Source organism: Lagenorhynchus albirostris, chromosome 4 (assembly GCF_949774975.1).
Source record: "Lagenorhynchus albirostris chromosome 4, mLagAlb1.1, whole genome shotgun sequence".
Classification (NCBI taxonomy): domain Eukaryota; kingdom Metazoa; phylum Chordata; class Mammalia; order Artiodactyla; family Delphinidae; genus Lagenorhynchus; species Lagenorhynchus albirostris.
In genome coordinates, this window is record NC_083098.1 from 44,516,013 (window position 1) to 44,533,081 (window position 17,069).

General features: G+C 40.7%; 1 protein-coding gene and 1 long non-coding RNA gene across 6 annotated transcripts in view; one reads left to right on the forward strand and one right to left on the reverse strand.

Annotated features, from left to right (window-relative positions):
• The window catches only part of LOC132519275 (uncharacterized), a 306,468-nt gene extending 301,554 nt beyond the window's left edge, over positions 1 to 4,914 (reverse strand). The window contains exon 1 of the long non-coding RNA XR_009540138.1: positions 4,824 to 4,914. This is a non-coding gene — a long non-coding RNA (uncharacterized LOC132519275). The remainder of the gene's footprint in view (positions 1 to 4,823) is intronic.
• Positions 4,915 to 5,022: 108 nt separating this feature from the next.
• PAQR3 (progestin and adipoQ receptor family member 3) overlaps positions 5,023 to 17,069 on the forward strand; it is a 28,023-nt gene continuing 15,976 nt past the window's right edge. For 4 of the 5 annotated variants that reach the window (XR_009540275.1, XR_009540274.1, XM_060147967.1 and 1 more), the window contains exons 1-4: positions 5,023 to 5,401; positions 8,657 to 8,819; positions 13,173 to 13,328; positions 16,272 to 16,469. Coding sequence is in view for 2 of the 5 variants with exons in the window: in XM_060147967.1 (XP_060003950.1) it covers positions 5,217 to 5,401; positions 8,657 to 8,819; positions 13,173 to 13,328; positions 16,272 to 16,469 (702 nt within the window). In the remaining 3 variants the exon portion in view is untranslated. The remainder of the gene's footprint in view (positions 5,402 to 8,656; positions 8,820 to 13,172; positions 13,329 to 16,271; positions 16,470 to 17,069) is intronic. The other variant, XR_009540277.1, reaches the window with a different exon arrangement.

The following is a 17,069-nucleotide window of genomic DNA, read 5'->3' on the forward strand; positions in this document are numbered from 1 at the left end:
CCCATATCTATTCCTGGCTTCTGCTGAATGGTTGAGTAAATCCGTAAGTTACAAGACAATCTCTTAAGCAAAAGGTTGCCCAGCCATATCCTTGACCCTCTTTCCAGAGCATGCTTTTCCAACAATGAATTTCCTAATTTTAGCATTCTTTGTGATCTAGACAGTTTGAGAATCTCCCAAATCACCAAATGCTTGTTTCTTTTTGCTTAACAGTTCCTTCCTCCCATTTATCTCTTTCCTTCATGTTTCACTATAAGCAGCAAGTAGAAACCAGGCTGATTTTTTAGCACTTTCCCTGGAAATCTCCTCAGCTAAATATCCAAGTTCATCACTTTTAAGTTCTGCTTTCACCCAACAATAGAACTCAATTCAGCCAAGTTTTCTGCCACTTTATAACAAAGATTTCCTTTCCTTCATTTTCTAATGCTATGTTCATTTCCTCCTGAGACCTCCCCAGAAGAACCTTTTAACATTCACATTTCTACCAATATTTTGTTCATGACAATACATGTATGCTCTAAGATGATAGAAGCTTTCTCTACTGCACTCTTCACTTCCTTCTGAGATCTCATCAGCATTTCCTTTAACATCCACGTTTTTACCAACCACCCACCACTTCAAGGAAATCTAGGCTTTCTCTATCACGCACTTCAAAATTCTTCCAACTTCTATAAACTACCCAATTCCAAAGCCACTTCCACATTTTTAGCTTTTGTTACAGCAACACCCCTCTTTCCAACACCAAAATCTGTATCAGTTGCTTAGGGCTGTCACAAACTTGGTGGCTTAAAACAACAGAAATTTATTCTCTCAGTTCTGAGGTCAGAAGTCCTAAGTCTGTAGGGTAGGCCACTCTCACGCTAACGGCTTTGGGAGGGAATCCTTCCTTGCCTCTTCCAGCATATGGTGGCACCATGGGCCACGGGTTCTGTGGCTTGTGGCGGTATAACTCCAATCTCTGCTTCTGTCTTCACGTGGCCTTCTTCTGTGCTTGTGTCTCCAATCTTCCTCTCCTTTCTCTTACAATGACACCAGTCATCAGATTTAGGGGCCACCCTAAATCCAGAATGATCTGGAGATATTAAACTTAATTATATATGCAAAGATCCTATCCAAATAAAAGTCACATCCAAGGTGTCAACTGAAAAAGAAAGCACAGCATGAGAGCTGTGAGTTTCAGCTTTATCTGGCAACTTACTGAGGACTTCAGGCCGGGAGACAGCCAAAGGGAAAGTAAAAACAGACAGGGGAATGTTGGAGATTCATCTGAGAGAAAGGTAAGTGACACAGCAAGATCCATGAGGCGACTAAAGGGAACATGATCCAGAAAACAGGTAGCAGATTGACCTGAAGTAGCGGGTTCAAAGGGGTCATTTCTACTGAGACAAAGGAAAGGAAACAAAGGATGGGCTTTAATTTGGGGTGAGCTTAAAGGGGGAGGGTTAGCAGCAGAAAGTTGAGGAAGTTCCCACTCTCTGACCTCTCGTTTCTCTGTGAAAGGGGAAGGGGTTGGTCTGCTAATGTTAAGTGGTGGGTGGGGAGTAGAAGGTGTCCAGCAAATGTTAGAATATCCAAAGTGGAGATGAAAGTTCCACAGAAACTGTAAACTGAATTTGCAGAGATACCAATCCACGCCATTTTTGTCATCTTCTTCAGCGACTTGGGTATGGAATTAAAGAAGATATAGTTAAGTTGATGAACTGTTTGTGGTTTACTGTTTCTTCAGATCAGCCTAATTTGACAGGAGGGTTGCAATCATTGGCAAGGAACTGGTTGTGGTGATGGGGAGGGAAGGAAAAGAAGGTGCTGATAAAATGCAGCCAAGGGAGGAGATAACTCCAAGGCTTAAGAGACTGAGTGAACAGGGAATCAGGGTTAAAAACAGATTCAGGAGGAAAGATAATGAGTTCATTTTCACTATTTCAGGCTTCCATGTCCAGTCCTGTATGTGAATCCAGATGTACAGAAAGGAGATCTGGCCTGAAACTACAGATTTGTGAGACATCAGCTTAAAGATAGTAACTGAAGCCACGGAAATATAGAGAGTAAAAATAGAATACATTTTTTCAAAAACTGAAGAAAGAATCCTAAAACACACCTTGGTTTAATACTCAGGTGGAGAAACAGCAATTATCAAAGGCCTCTGGAATGAATAGGCCGAAAGGCAAGGAAAAAATCCAGGTGTGAGTTGTCTCAAAAGTCTAGAAAAGAGAGTTTCATGGTGGGGGGTGCGGAGGGGAGGCAGTCAAAATGTCAATTTGCTGTGCAGATTGGTAAAGATGACTATCTAAAAGATGTCTTATTCATCTCTGTTTTCTGGGACAAATGCGTGGCACACAATTGGAAATCAATAAATGTAAACTTCCATGGTACGTCCATTCCAATACCTGCAAGTCTCGCTCCAATATCATTTTAGAGCTATTAAAAAATGTAAAAAGAATAAACAAGAAGGAAGGAGGGAAGGGAAAAATATCTCAGATGTTCCATGAAGCCCAGATGCTCCATGAAGCCCCCATGTCTCTCCATCCCAGATCACTGAAAGCCATCCTATAAAACAAGGCACAATCTGAGTGTCCCCAAGCCTCAAATCCCTGTAGGACACAGACTGATCACAGCAACAGTAAAAATTTGAAGTTTCCTGGCTCTTGGGCCCATGTGAAGGTGTAGGACTCCCAACTCCTCGAGAATTTCCTACCCCCTACCACAAGTGTATTAAAGGCAAGATGTGTCTCTCCACAGGTGCTTATGATGAGATGCTGCCATTTTCTCAGTAACTCTTACTGGGCAGTTCAGTTCCCCATCCTGTCACTTCAAGCGCACTGAGATTTCTGCTAGATGCAGCTGTTGATCCCCCACCAGGAGGGGGAGCCCCTGGCATTCCTTTACCAGGCATGCTACTGAGGTCTTCTGTCAAGCACCATGACTAAACAGCCAGAGCCCTCAAAGTGCAAAATCCCACAGCTATCTGTGGGGAACTGTGCCCTCTCCCCTTTGCGTTACCACTGTTAGAGATGCCCCAAAGCAATGTGGCTTCTGCTTCCATTGCCTTACAGGCCTGAGTGGAAGAGGAAATAGAGCTCTTTCCACTTTTTTACTCATAGACCTCTTTTTCTCTCTAGATTCAGACATGGATTGTTGCTATATCTATGTTTTCATATCTGTCCATTCATTTCATAAGTGCGGGTGGGAGTTAAGTACTTAGTGTTAAAGACTGCTTACTTTAAAAATTAAACCACATGAATGAATTAGAGAGAACTGACATGGGTTATAAATGATTGAAGTCAGTCCAGAAGTCATTTTGCAACAGGTTTCACGACAATAAAAGCAGCTGCCATTCCTAATTCTTCACTCTAGTGTCTCACCATTACCATAATGCAGCCGCCGTTCTCGGGTCTCTGTCTCTGATGATCTCTGGGCATCTTTCTACTTCTGTTCCAAATACCAGGTTACAAGCTCTCTTCCCGCATCTCCAGGCCAAATTCCCAAGAAAGACACTGATCGAAGAAAGCTAATTACCATTGCTCTTGCATGGACATCTGTGTTAGGACATTTCATGGGCCACTGATCCATCTTTGGGTCAGCGGTGGCCACATTCCTGTGGCACCAGTGTGAAGACATGCTGAAAGAACTTCCCAGAAGACTTCTAGGAGCATGGCAGGCATTCTCAGGCATGATCTTCCTCCACTAGGAAATGAGAATTCCTATACACAGTAACCTTAAGCAGAGCTAATGTACTGAACACACAGTAAGCTTTTAGATATTAGTTTTGGCTTCATGGCTTAAAAAAAAGTCTCAGTGTTTCCTTTTACATGACATTTAAGTCCGCTTAGGATTTATCTAAATTTGTCTAGTTTTATCTATTAATATATCTTCCCTTGAAATCTAATAATAGATAACATTTTGGGGGGCTAACAATAGGCTCGGCAGTTTTCTCCGAGTGTTACATGGATTCACTGATTTAATCCTTACAACACAAAGTACTGTTATTATCCCTATTTTACTAGTAAGAAAACTGAGACGCAAAGAGGTTAAATACTTGCTAAGTAAATGGTTGAATTCAAACCCAGGTAGCAAGGCTTCAAAGCCCAGAAGTTAATCAGTAAACCATACTGCCTCTCACACAGCAACTAATATTACTAACACAATAACAAAACATAAATAATAGGCATCATGAATGATTCTCATCATGCATGTAACCAAACAATGGGCTAAAGATTCTACATATATGGATGCAAAACTTATGTTTTGCCCTGTTGCCATTATGAATAAGCATTTGCATCATAATTCGTAGCCGGAGACAAAGCTATAACACTTGTCCCCCAAATTTTGATATATTTCATCTTTATCATTAGGTCCAGTATACTTTCTCATTTCCATTGTGATTTCTTCATCAACCCATTAAATACTTAGAAGGGTTTTGTTTCAATTCCAATCATTTGGGGCTTTTCGGTTTTCTTGTTCATTCCTAGTTTGTCTGTTGTGGTCAGGGAAAATACTCTGAATGCTTTTTGGTGCTTTAAATGTGCTGGGGCTTTCTTTATGACTCAGCGTATGCTCGGTTTTGGTATAGTTCCATGTACATCAGTTTTCCTCTATTTCCAACCACTTGCAAGGACTGACCTTAGCCCAGAAAACCTCGAAGGTCCCCTCTGACCCCAAGTGTGTGAGATTTCACGATAAAAAGTAACCAGTGAAGAGTTAGCTCTAGTTCCTATTTTTCTTCCAGTTACTCTTTCCCCCTTGATTTTCAAAATGTAACACATATTGCTTCTAATTAAAAACAGAATAAGAAAAAAAAAACACTTGACTTCGCTGTACAGTACCGCGCTCCTCTCACGGAAGAGGAGAGGCCAGCCGCCGCTCGTACACGCTCGAGCTGCCCCCCGGGCGAATCCCTCAGGTCCTTGCTTACAGGCGCACACGCGCGGACTGCGGCCCCGCCCCCTTCCCAGCCGCGCCGGCCCCAGCCAGGTCCGAGGGGCGGGGCCCGCCGCGGCGTGCTGACGTCAGGGAGGGCTGCGACGCCGCCGGGTCCGCCGGGGTGCTGACGGCGGTGGCAGCCCTGTGAGCGGAGCCCGGCCTGGGCAAAGGCAGGGCCGTAGGACCTCGCGCCACGTCCGGGCTCCGGGGCGGGGGCTGCGGGGGCGAAGCCCCCTCCCCGGGGAGGCGGGGCCTGGGCGAGCTCCCCGCTTGGGGAGCGGCGGCGGCCAGGAAGGATGCATCAGAAGCTGCTGAAGAGCGCACATTATATCGAGCTGGGCAGCTACCAGTACTGGCCCGTCCTGGTGCCCCGCGGCATCCGCCTCTACACCTACGAGCAGATCCCCGTGTCCCTCAAGGACAACCCGTACATCACCGACGGCTACCGGGCCTACCTGCCCTCCAGGCTGTGTATCAAAAGGTACAGTCTGGCCGCCTCCGCTGGGTGCGCCTGGGGGGCGCGCCGGCGGCCCCTCCTCCTCACCTACAGCCTTTTTGTCTGGTCCGCCTGCTGCTTTCCCCGCGTTTCTCCGTGCCCATCATTTCCTAGCTGTCCCAACCTTCTCATCCCTTTCTGCCACCTCTCCTTTCTCGTTGTCTTTCCTTCTTCCGCCACCGGGCTACTTGATCCATGGACTAATGATAGTAACAATGGTCATAATCACTAACTCCTGTGGGGCTTTGCTCTTTACAAAGGAATTTTTACATCCTTTATTCCATTTGGTGCTTATTGGGATACATGTTGGAATCGACCCCACTGACAATGACTGAGCCATGCTTGCCCCTGTGTATACCAAAGCTTTGTTTATTTTTAAGGCAGCCCTATGGAAATTCAGATGTTTGGGGCCAGATAAGTGCCTGTATAATAGGAAACAAGTTCACAATGCCATACATTTAGAAATCCTGGTTTATTCATTCAGCAGATAGTATGGAACCCCTGCTAGGTGCCAGGCACCCTACCAGGTCCTGCAAAGAACAGCAGGTATGGCCCTTGTTCTCATGAAAATACTGAGGTCTAGCCTGGGTGACACACATTAAAGAGCTAGTTATACTATTACATAATAACCATTGTGAAAAAACGCTGTGTGGGAAAAACACTATAGCAAAGAGAGCCTATAACAGGCACTGCCCTCCACTAGAGCACTATAGAAGTGTCTTTAAAAAAGGAATTCCGTCATCATTTAAACTCTTAAAATTGAGTCCCTTGAAAGCCTGGGTTTAAAAAAACAAAACTGAAAAATTAGTGTTCTAGTTCTTCGACTAGCTTTCTGTTAAAACTCCCTATATGTACTTAATTACAGGACCCCACTTTAAGAGAATTAAGATACCCATGTTGCTTAGCTCCAGGTCACTGTAGTGACAAACCCCACTGCTGGAATGTGAGCCATTGAATTGTTTAAGCAGCAACCACATGTTTGATTCTTGATCTTGTTTTTGGCATGGTCTTACCCCAGCTCCTTTGCCCTGCTTGCCTTTAAATTGCTTCTCTGACTCAGGGTCACAAGGTGACATCACTGTCCATCCCTACTTGGCTTCGATGCATGGCCCACAGTACTTCACAATTTGAATCCTGAGTGCCATTTTCCTCCCCACTGACTCCTTTGCATAAGTTATTACACAAAAAATCAGAGCTGGGCCCTGCTGTGGATGTAGAGTTCCATAAGGATAGAGCAGGTAGTCAGTTGCCTTAAATAGTTTTATACCCACCTCTGCATTCTAATATTAGGGTCCAAATTTCATGGATTAAGGAGTGAAATATAGTGCTTTAGATCTTGGGCTGTTGAGTAAAAAAGACTTGGGTGTGCAGATGTGCCACTTAACAGCTGTGGGACCTTGAACAAAAGTTAACCTCTCCCAGCCTTATTTTCCCCATTTGTAAAAGTGAGGGTAATTACAGTATATGCCTCAGAAAGTAGTAAGGACGAAATGGGATTGTGTATGTAAAATGCTACACAGAGCCTGGTACGTAATAAGCACTCAATAAATGGTGACTTGTTATCACCATGGTCATTGAATTTGAAGCCAAATAGATGATGATGATGATGAAGTTGATTGTTGATTTTGAAGCAGGACAGAGTATAGGTCTAACTTCTCATAGAATAAGAGTAGATCCCCTACAGGGGATATTCTGCTAAGTGCTCTTCCCACCAGCTTGGTCTTTTCCAGGTTCAGCTTTTGCCCTTTGTCTAGAGGGACGAGGACACATTTTGGATATAAGGAGAGGTTTTGTACGTCACAACTGTTCTGCCAATACTCTGTTAGTTGGAAGGAACATGTCAAGATTATGCCTCTCTGCTCAGTTAATCAGGTTATACTGGGTTTCACCAAATGAAAAGTTCTGAGGCAATAGGCAGAATGTGGTATTGGCTGTCAAACAGTCCTGGGGTTAGATGTGTCTCCTCACATCCCTGCATCTCTTCCCCCACTCCCCAGTATAAGTAGTTTTTATACTTGATGCTTATACAGGATAAAGCCTGAAATCCATGATACAGGATCCACTTTATCCTTGGTGATCGTCTGATTGTGTGAGACCCTGCTATGTTTATGACATGGGAAAATATGAACCATGGTGACTGCTGCAAATTCAGTATTAGAGTTATACGTTAGTGCTTACCAATAAGGATTCTGAATCAGTGAAGGTCAAAGACTTTAGTTTAGACAAAAGATTAGATTTTGCAAGAGGATTTTAACCTTCAGTCATGACATCACCTTTTGATAATCTGATGAGTCTTATCCACAGCTGGAGAAACATTTCACAAAATTAAGGAAGGAACTGGAAGGGACTTGCAGCAGCATCCAATCCAGCTCCCTTGTTTTAGAGATGGAGAAATTGAAGCCAGAGACGTTAAGTGACTTGCTCATGATCCCAGAGCTAATTTGTTGCCCAGGGTGGGAGTGAAGGGACAGTGAGCCTCCTGACTCCTGGTCGGCGGGGAACACTCTGCACCGGCCTGCACTGCCAGGACTACTTAAACTCAAACCAGTTAGGGCGTATTGAAAGAGGGCAATTAGTACTGATAGTAAAACTAACCTCTTGTCGTTCCAAAAAAGGAATAAACTCATGCCACCTGGAAACTAGTTTGGTTTCAAAACAACCAAAGCAAAGTTGTTGCAGAATGCCTGTCTTAAAGGACATTTCCAGTGGATCCATTTGCATTTATCCTGCTTCTCTCAAGTCCATTTAACTTTGCACTTGCATGTAATGAGTACTAAAAAGGTATTTTAAGTTCGTGCCTAACCTTATACTTAACGGGTTTTCAGATACCTATTACTGAGTGTCAGAGTATGGTAGCTAGCACCCAGTTTTAATCTGCTCATTCATTTCTGTAGACATTTAGCATCTAATCTGAGCAAGACACTGTGCTTGGAACAGTAGTGTCATAAAGATGAATCATGCCAGCCGTCAGGGAGTTGATAAGCTGGAGGATGAGGTGGAATTTATACATAAATAACTCTAATTGAGGAAGGAAATGGTAAGTATAATAGAGGTGAGCAAGAAAAAACTGTAAGATCCCAGGATTGATGGAGATGGTATATCAAATTTAGAAAGGTAAAGATGGGGTTAAGGGCTTAAAGTAGCACGTATTAGATAATCCCCAAAATTGTCCATAACCTTTTAAATGCTGACAGTGAGCGAACAGATATGAATCTGAGCTGCACGTTTGGTTTTTTCCAGTTTGTTTATTTTATCTAATGAGACGGTAAACATCTGGAGTCATTTGCTGGGTTTCTTTCTCTTCTTCACACTGGGAATATATGACATGACATCTGTGTTACCTTCAGCAAGTGCATCCAGAGAAGACTTTGTAATTTGTTCTATTTGCCTTTTCTGCTTCCAGGTAAGTCATTTCACAAACACTATTATTGGTAAAGAGAACTTTAGTCAGACGAGCTTGGGCAGGTGACCTTACTTCACACCCACAACTTGCTTTAAAGAGCCCCCAAATAGCATATAGGTTTTAGCTTATTCACTTTCATAATATAAGCATCCAGAGTATGTTTTTATGAGAGTGTATTTGGATGTTATTAGAGTATATTTGAAATCCAGTAAGTTTTAAAGATTGAGAAAATTTCTTTTCTCTTCCTTTTTTTAGACCTCTCTGCTTTAAGATTAATACGAAGATAGGAATCTCTGTACTGTGTTTGCCGACTGAAGTAGAACTCTGTTGTCTGCTTAGAACTTGTTTGGGAAGATTTCTCATCTTTTATATGTCTATGCCTTTTGTATTTGTTGTTTCCATACTGTCTTAGTTTTAATGTCTTGTTTTGTTGGTATTAATCTTTTCTCTCACTTTAATGTTAATTTCCTTTGGGCCTTTTGCACGTGTCTGATTTCAGATACTTTCAGTTTCTTCTCCTCTGTAGCCTCTTGTATGTGTTCCTCAGCACTTAAATTTTTCTTCCGGGATCTGTAACAAAGTGCCTTTAAAAGTTACGTTTAATAATTTTTCAAACAGGTAATTCTGAAAAAGAAAACTAACGTGGACCAAAATCCAGTTGATACTTTTTAAATTTAAAAAAAAAATGAAGAGAGTACAAAAAAATCATAAAAATGAAAAGAAAAAGCTATCATGCCTCTCCCTCCAAATGTAGGCCAGCACTCCCTGCAGTTAACCTGCTGCTACTCTGAGAGGGGAATCGATAAGTAAACTGCACAGGTGTTGCTTTCATTGTGTAATAGTCAGTTTCAGGCCTTCATCATTTGACTCAAAACTTTGGACTTACATGATCAAGAAACACACTGGGAACATCTCTCTCCCCCTTTTCTTCTAATGCTAGCTCCTAGAACCATATTTTAAATTTCTTTGAGGGAAAGAATACTCTGTATTTTTGTGTTCTTATTAGAAAATTATTTTTTCTTTAAGTGTTTTTTAAAGTATACTCTTTCTCAGGTTTAATTTTTGTCCTGACCGGAGCCTAAACAGCTCTTTAAAATCTATCTCAATTTTTAAAGTGGAAATGAATCAATTTCTCCATACTTAATTTTTAGATGTATTTTATAGACTAAGATGTGCTTCATATAAGAAAAATTGGTTTATACTCTACGGTTATACAGATATTATTTCCTTTGAGGATCCCACATGTTTTCCTCTACCCCAGGCTTGCCCTTTAGCCACCCAGCCACAGCTGATGTTATTTCAGGGAACACACATTCATTTTCATAATGGTTTAAGAAAGCAGTGCATTGCAAAACTGAGAAGACGAAATAATTAAAACAACTGCCAGTGAAGAAACATCCGAAGTGGTTAGAGTGACTTGGATTTGTTCAGCAGGGCAGTAGAATCCTCTTCTCCTAACTGCTAGTGCACTGATCTTTCTGTTACACACAGTACAGCTTCTAAAGACAAATGAGCACATTTTCCCTACTTGCAGATACCATTTTTATTATTTTTATTTTTAGGAAATTATAACTTGTTCACCCAATTTCCCCAAATTCTTAGGGTTAGCAGGCAGCATGGTAAACCATAAATATATGTATTAATATTGATTTACATTTAATTTTTTAAAGATATAACATTTTTACTCTTTTTACTTCTACCCTTTTTACGTGCTCAGTGCTTTCCTACCAACCAGATTTTTTTAGTAGAGTACATTCTGAATAGTAGAATGTAATTTTAGGGGCTTTGAAGTCTTTCTATCTTAGAGAAGAATAGAATCTGAGAACACCTTTCCCTAGATTCAGTTCATTAACATTCAGTTCAAGAAATATCTTTCTAATACCTCTTATCTATATCCAGGCACTAAGCTAGGCATCGGGAATACAGTGCTGAACAAAACCAGCCTGTCATAAAGATCAAGTCACCCAGATAGGTGAGCAGAAGGGAGAGTGAGGCAGGGCAATGAAGCAGAAAAAAGAGTGCCTGAAGGCCCAGAAGCAAGAGACAGCTCAGCACTTTCTGGACCTGTAGGTGCTGGTGTTTGTGGTTAAACCCTAGGGAAATGGAGAAAGGTAAGGCTGGAGAGATAGGCAGGAGCCAGATCCTGAGGCATTTGGTTATCATGGCAAGGAGCTTAGATGTAGGATGTCATGCTGTAATTACCTGTCCACCTGGATGGAGTGAGATACTCCACAGAAGGCAACTTTCCAGAAAACGGAGACATACTCAATGTCAGATAATTTTTCAGTCAGTTTTTTAAGCAACTCTAACAACATGTCCCTTTTAAAACAACATACTAAGTCTAGGTTAACTTTTCTAAAACTCAGATGTGCTCTATGAATACCGTATATTTTACTTTCCTCTTGATACTGTAGTTTTTCTCTTTCCACTTTTATTTACCTTTTCACAATGAAATTAGCTTTATTGTTGTTATTATTACTATAACATAGACTCATGTAGAAATTCAAGCAAACACAAAAGTATTTGGAAGAAAGTAAAAGTCATTTGAAATTCCACTTCCACATTTGACATTTGGGTTCAGATTCCTCCAGACGTTTGTGTATCACAGCTGCCTCACACCTGCCTGCCTACCTTTCCTATCTACTTCCTTCTGAGCTGTGGTCATCTCTGTGCTTGCTGTTTTGTGTCACTCAGCACTGTGATAATGAGATCTTTCCCTGTCAGTGAGAATATACACCTTCATGTTCTCTGAATTTACTGTGTTTTATCTCAGGGATAATCAGATAAAACAAATAACCAAGCTTCTTAGAGTTATGTTTAATTGGGTCAATAAACTCTGGCTTGTAGTAGCCAAAGCCACAGACTGTTAAGGATTTTAGATAGTGGATGAAGAAATGAGATTGTGTCTAGGAACCTTGTTTTGAATATTGATATTGAGGCTATGGGGACTTAGGTTGGTTTAATGGTCAGACTACAGAATAGCTAGATGACCATTTATCTGGCCCATTTTCCCTACCCCCACTGTCCCTGGCTTAGTGTAGGCTCTAGTCATTGCTTCCTAGGGCTATGCCTGTAACCTCTCATCTCAGCCTTTCTGTAAGGGTGCACTTAAAATTTTCAGAAGTATCGCACAGAGCCCATAATACTGAAGTTAAAACTCCTTGATGTATAGGATCTGTCGTAATCATATCATGAAGAAGGCCACATAGCATTCCTTAATGATGCTGTGTTTCTCAGTATGCTGCTTTTCCTATGGGCCCTCCAGTAAACCTGTGCACACCTTTATTTTTGTCCTTGATGAATGCCAAGTCAACTTAAGGTGCAGCTCAGGTGGCAACCCTTCTATGAAATATGTAGCTCTTTTCTGCCCACCACTTCCACCCACAAGTACACACATGCACCCACAGACCTGGTACTCTCCCTCCTCTATTTTCTAACTGTGCTCTGCACCGACTTTTCCTATAGGACTTCCTATATCACCATTTGTTCACTTGTTTCTGAAAAATCTCTTTGAGAGTAGAGGTTTCATCTTTGTATCCCCACTGTATGATACGCAGTAGGTATTTAATGGCTAGAGGGAGTTCAGCTGTAGAAACCTTATCAATCTTCAGAGCAACTGATATAATTACATTAGGTTTGCTCTCAATCTGATAACGTATAAAATCAGCATAAGTCATAATTATTTTTCCTTGAACGCAGCAAAGCTATGTTTAACTTAGAAGTAAACTCTATACAATGAAGTCTCATACAGACATAAAATGTCTTAAGTGAAAAAAACAAATAGCAGAACAGGCTGTATGATTCCGTTTGATTAAGAAGTATATATGGTGTTCTTGTGTGTGTGGACTTCTATATCATAGGTGTCTGATATGTTTATTGAAAATATCTGAAAGGACACAAAAAAGATGTTATCAGTGGCTCCCACTGGAGAATAGATTGACTGGGAGGGATTTATTTTTTTTTAACGTCATACAATTCCATATTCTTTGGTTTATTTTTCTTTAAGGACATGTATTCTGTAGTAAGTAGTTTTTGAAAGGAAACTTATTCATAGATCAAAATAAGCCTCAGTAGATTTCCTTCTACTGCACTGTTCATTAAATTTTTTATGTTATAAAGTAGTTATCATTATAGATTTCTTTCTTTATGATTGTTGTCCCCATTTTACCCATGAGGAACTGAGGCTTAGGGAAATGACATATAGTCAGGCACAAAGCTAGGGTCCATGTCCAGGTCTCTTTGGCTGAAAAGCCTGAACTTGACCTGACCACTTCCATGAACATCATGCATGAGTTGCTTTTGTTTTTTTGTTTGTTTGTTTCACTTTGCTAAGATTTGTTTTATTTTCCATAGGTCTGTATGCTTTGCTCTGTGGGCTATCATCTTTTTTCCTGCCATCGATCAGAAAAAACCTGTCGTAGATGGATGGCATTAGATTATGCAGGAATTTCTATTGGAATACTGGGCTGCTATGTCTCTGGCGTATTTTATGCATTTTATTGTAATAACGTAAGTAACTTAAAACATTTTACATTCTACGTTTCTTATATAGGTCTTGGGTGTTCTTGCCATGGTTCCCTTGAACTTCTGAATAAGCACATAGTTAACTAACTTATAGAAGAAACGAAAGTCTGGTGGAGGCATAATCTCCTTTTTCAAAAGGGCCCTGTGATTTCTAACATCTATTATCAGTTCCTATTCCCTTCACTAACCTGGAAAGGAATGGAAAATAATATATATATGTTGTTATTTTCTGAAACTTAACGTAAACATTAAATTATTAATGTTTCCCCACTAAACCCATATAGCTACATGGTTCCTCAGATGTTCATTATATATCTTTTATTTTTGTGTTTATAGAGTTGAAGGTAAAGTTAGCACTTGTTAAAATTATGAAGTTAGCTGCTGCTTTCCATTTTCCCTTCTTATCCTTTACTCCTCTCTCAGTGAGAAAAAAACAAAAGGTATATCTGCGAGTGTGTTGACCCATATTCTTATATAAGAAATATGTTTTCCTTTCCTTAGTCTTATGTTTGGAGGCAGGTCTAGAGACAGACCAGATGGGTTGTGAGTGTCTTTAACAAACATGTGTCTATTGTGAGTTCTAGATCAACTCTTCTTTCTGACCCTAAAGTTACAAAAGTCAGTTTTGCCTTGTGCAAAGCAGCATTTGAAACACTGTGATCAAATTATACAGCAACTGATCTAAATATGTTGGCCAACCAAACTACCTCCTCTCCTCATGTCCCAGCCAAGAAGGCAAACTGAATCTTCCTGAGGGCTCAGTACATCTCAAGGCCTCCCATTCAGAAAGTCCCCATTGACCCTACTCTCTTTTCCTCCTGCTCTCCTACCATACTTTTTTTTTGTTTTCTGTTTATCCTTTTAGTTCCTTCCCTTTCAGAGCCAAGACTGAGCCGCTCTCCCAGGTGCAGTGTGCCTACTAGTCACAGGACTAGAGCCTGTCATGCCCGAGCCCTCCCCATGGAGCAGGTGGTCCAAGCCATATCCCCAGCCTTCACTTTCTAGGAGGATTGGCTGCAGCGCAGGGGTCCTCTGACTGTTGGGAATTCTTATGTAGGACCTTTGTTGCTACGCAATAATAGAAAACTGTCAACACTGCTGGAGTGTAAAACTAGCAAAGCGAAAAATCATAATTTGGTTTGAATGTAAGAACATTATTTATTGTAGCCACTTATACGTGAGCCATTTGCTTTTTAGGCCTGATTACGTTGGAACATAAGCTTAAAATTAAGTGTACATGCCATTTACCTTGTAAATTGATTTGGTTTTAATAGTAAACTATTCATATCTACTCACCTTTCACAACTTATTCATTTTGCATGAAACTGTTTGTATCTTTAAAAAAAAAAAGGCTTGTGAGTACAGTCATGTAATATTAGAATTGTTTTGCTTCTTATGTATTTCTCTGAAACCTTTTTTTTGTTTACCTCTTCCCAAATATATCCGATCATCAAAGAGACTAGTGGGACACTTTTTGTAAATCTCTTTTCAGAAGAGCTAGAAGTCCAAGGTAGATTAAAGAGAAAAAAAAAGACTGTTAGAGCTAATACAGTCCATGATCATTTAAAAGGAAAAGTTTTCTTCCCTCTGGTATCTTATCATTTCCAAATATTCAGTTGCTATAGTGGCTCTTTACCTTTTAAGGAACACAGACTGCTTTGAGAATGAGATTGAAAACTATGGACCCTCCATCCCGGATAATGTGCGTTTGAGCACAGACTGACCAGTCATTTTGACGTGTGAATTTCAAGAAGTGTAATGGTCCCAGAGAAGTCCTTGGAGCCCAGGTTAAGAACTCTGTCCTAGGTGATGCTAACTTTTGAGCATCAAGAGCAGCTTTTCAACTGCTCATTTAGATACCTAAATATTCTATAAGTCCTTCAAACTTGATATATTTTCAAATGAACATTCTTTCATGCTTCCCCATTTTCTCCCCCCCCCACACACACACTCTGGATCATCTTTGTTCATTTGCTTATTAGTACAAGCCATTTGCATGGCCTTTCATACTAGAAACAGTTGAGCCATCCTCTACTGCCCTCTCACACATCCAGTCAACCATTAAGACTAGTTTATTTCAAAGATGTCTCCTGAATCTGGTGCTAACATCTACCTTGTTCAACAAAAGTCCATGCTCCTATTTTCTCCTTGAATCAATTATTCTATAATAATATCGGCTAGCTGGCTTCCTGTCATCTCTATTTTTCACTGATGTCAGAGTTATTCTAATAAGTCAGTTGGAAAAACAATCATGTCATCTCATTCTTCAAGGACTCTGCTATTTCCTCAGTGCCCGCATGATAAAGTACAAATACTTAGCCTGACAGTACATCTGCCTTTCAGCCTCCCTTTGTAAAACTTCCTTGCTCTGTGTGCTGTTCCTTTTCCTTGAGAGCTCCCTCTTCTCATGAAAATCTTATGTATTCCTCAAGCCCCAGCTGAGATGTCATTTCCTCTGTGAAGCATTTTTTAGCTAATCCAGGTATCAATTGCTCCCTCTTCTGTAGTTCTACAACATTCTCTTCACATCTCAGTTACAGTACTTATCATTAGATTATAATCATTTGTTTATATGTCTGCCCCTCTCATAGCCTATGAGCTCACCCACTGAGAGAGCCCCTGTCATAGTCATCTTTGTTTCCACAAGACTTAAATTGCCTCAGCCTATAATAGGTACTCAGGAGATGCTTTTGTGTGAATAAATGTGTTCTTCACCAGCTCACTTTGGGGTCTGGTTTATCATCCTAAGAAACCTAGCAGTCGTACGTAACATGCGTTGTTTTAAGGAAGGAAGGCAATCACGTTTGGAAATGAAAATACCAAATAAATAGAATTTGGAATGTATAATGTAGAAGCCCAAACTGAAAATTACTCTTTTCCTTCCCTTATTGTTAATAACAATTAAAATGTGATTTCCTTTCATTCTAGTACTGGCGTCAAGTGTACTTGATCACAGTGCTTGCTATGATCCTGGCGGTGTTCTTTGCTCAGATTCATCCCAATTACCTCACACAGCAGTGGCAGAGGCTCCGTTCTATCATCTTTTGTTCTGTTTCGGGATATGGAGTGATCCCTACTCTTCACTGGGTTTGGCTCAATGGAGGAATCGGTGCTCCTATTGTGCAGGTAGGTTGAGTGTGGTCAATATTTTTCCCTTTTTTTTTTTTTTGTCCTTTCAATTTTATTCCTTTCAGTAAAGTAATGTAATCAGGCCAAGAAGGTGGACCTTTGTCATTTGAGGGCACATTTCTAATTGCATAACGATGCAATAATTTTTCACATCTATATAAATAAATAAACATACCTTGTAGTGATAGAAGTCTAACTATTTTCTTCTGAGATGTATTTCTATGAGATGATGCATTCTTAATTCTCTTTCTGTTACCCATAGGTTGTAAATACCCAAGTCCTTACTGTAGAGGAGGACTCCCAGGTTTGCAGCTTTGTCATCTGAGGCAGGGATGATGCCAGTAGGAGCAGTTGATTTGTTTGTTTGTTTGTGGAGGAAAAGGAGTTGGGGAGGATTTCTTCTTGGACCTGAGTTTGAGGTTCCCGTGGGATGTAAAGGTGGAGATAGGGTCTGGATTTAGCTTGGAGTTCGAGACTAGTGATGGAGATTTGACAGTCATTACTGTCTTGGTAGCTAGAGCCATGGGAGCATATTCCACCCAGCAAGGAAAATATACTGAAAAATAAAAGACAGTTAGTTATTATGGGGGGAACAGT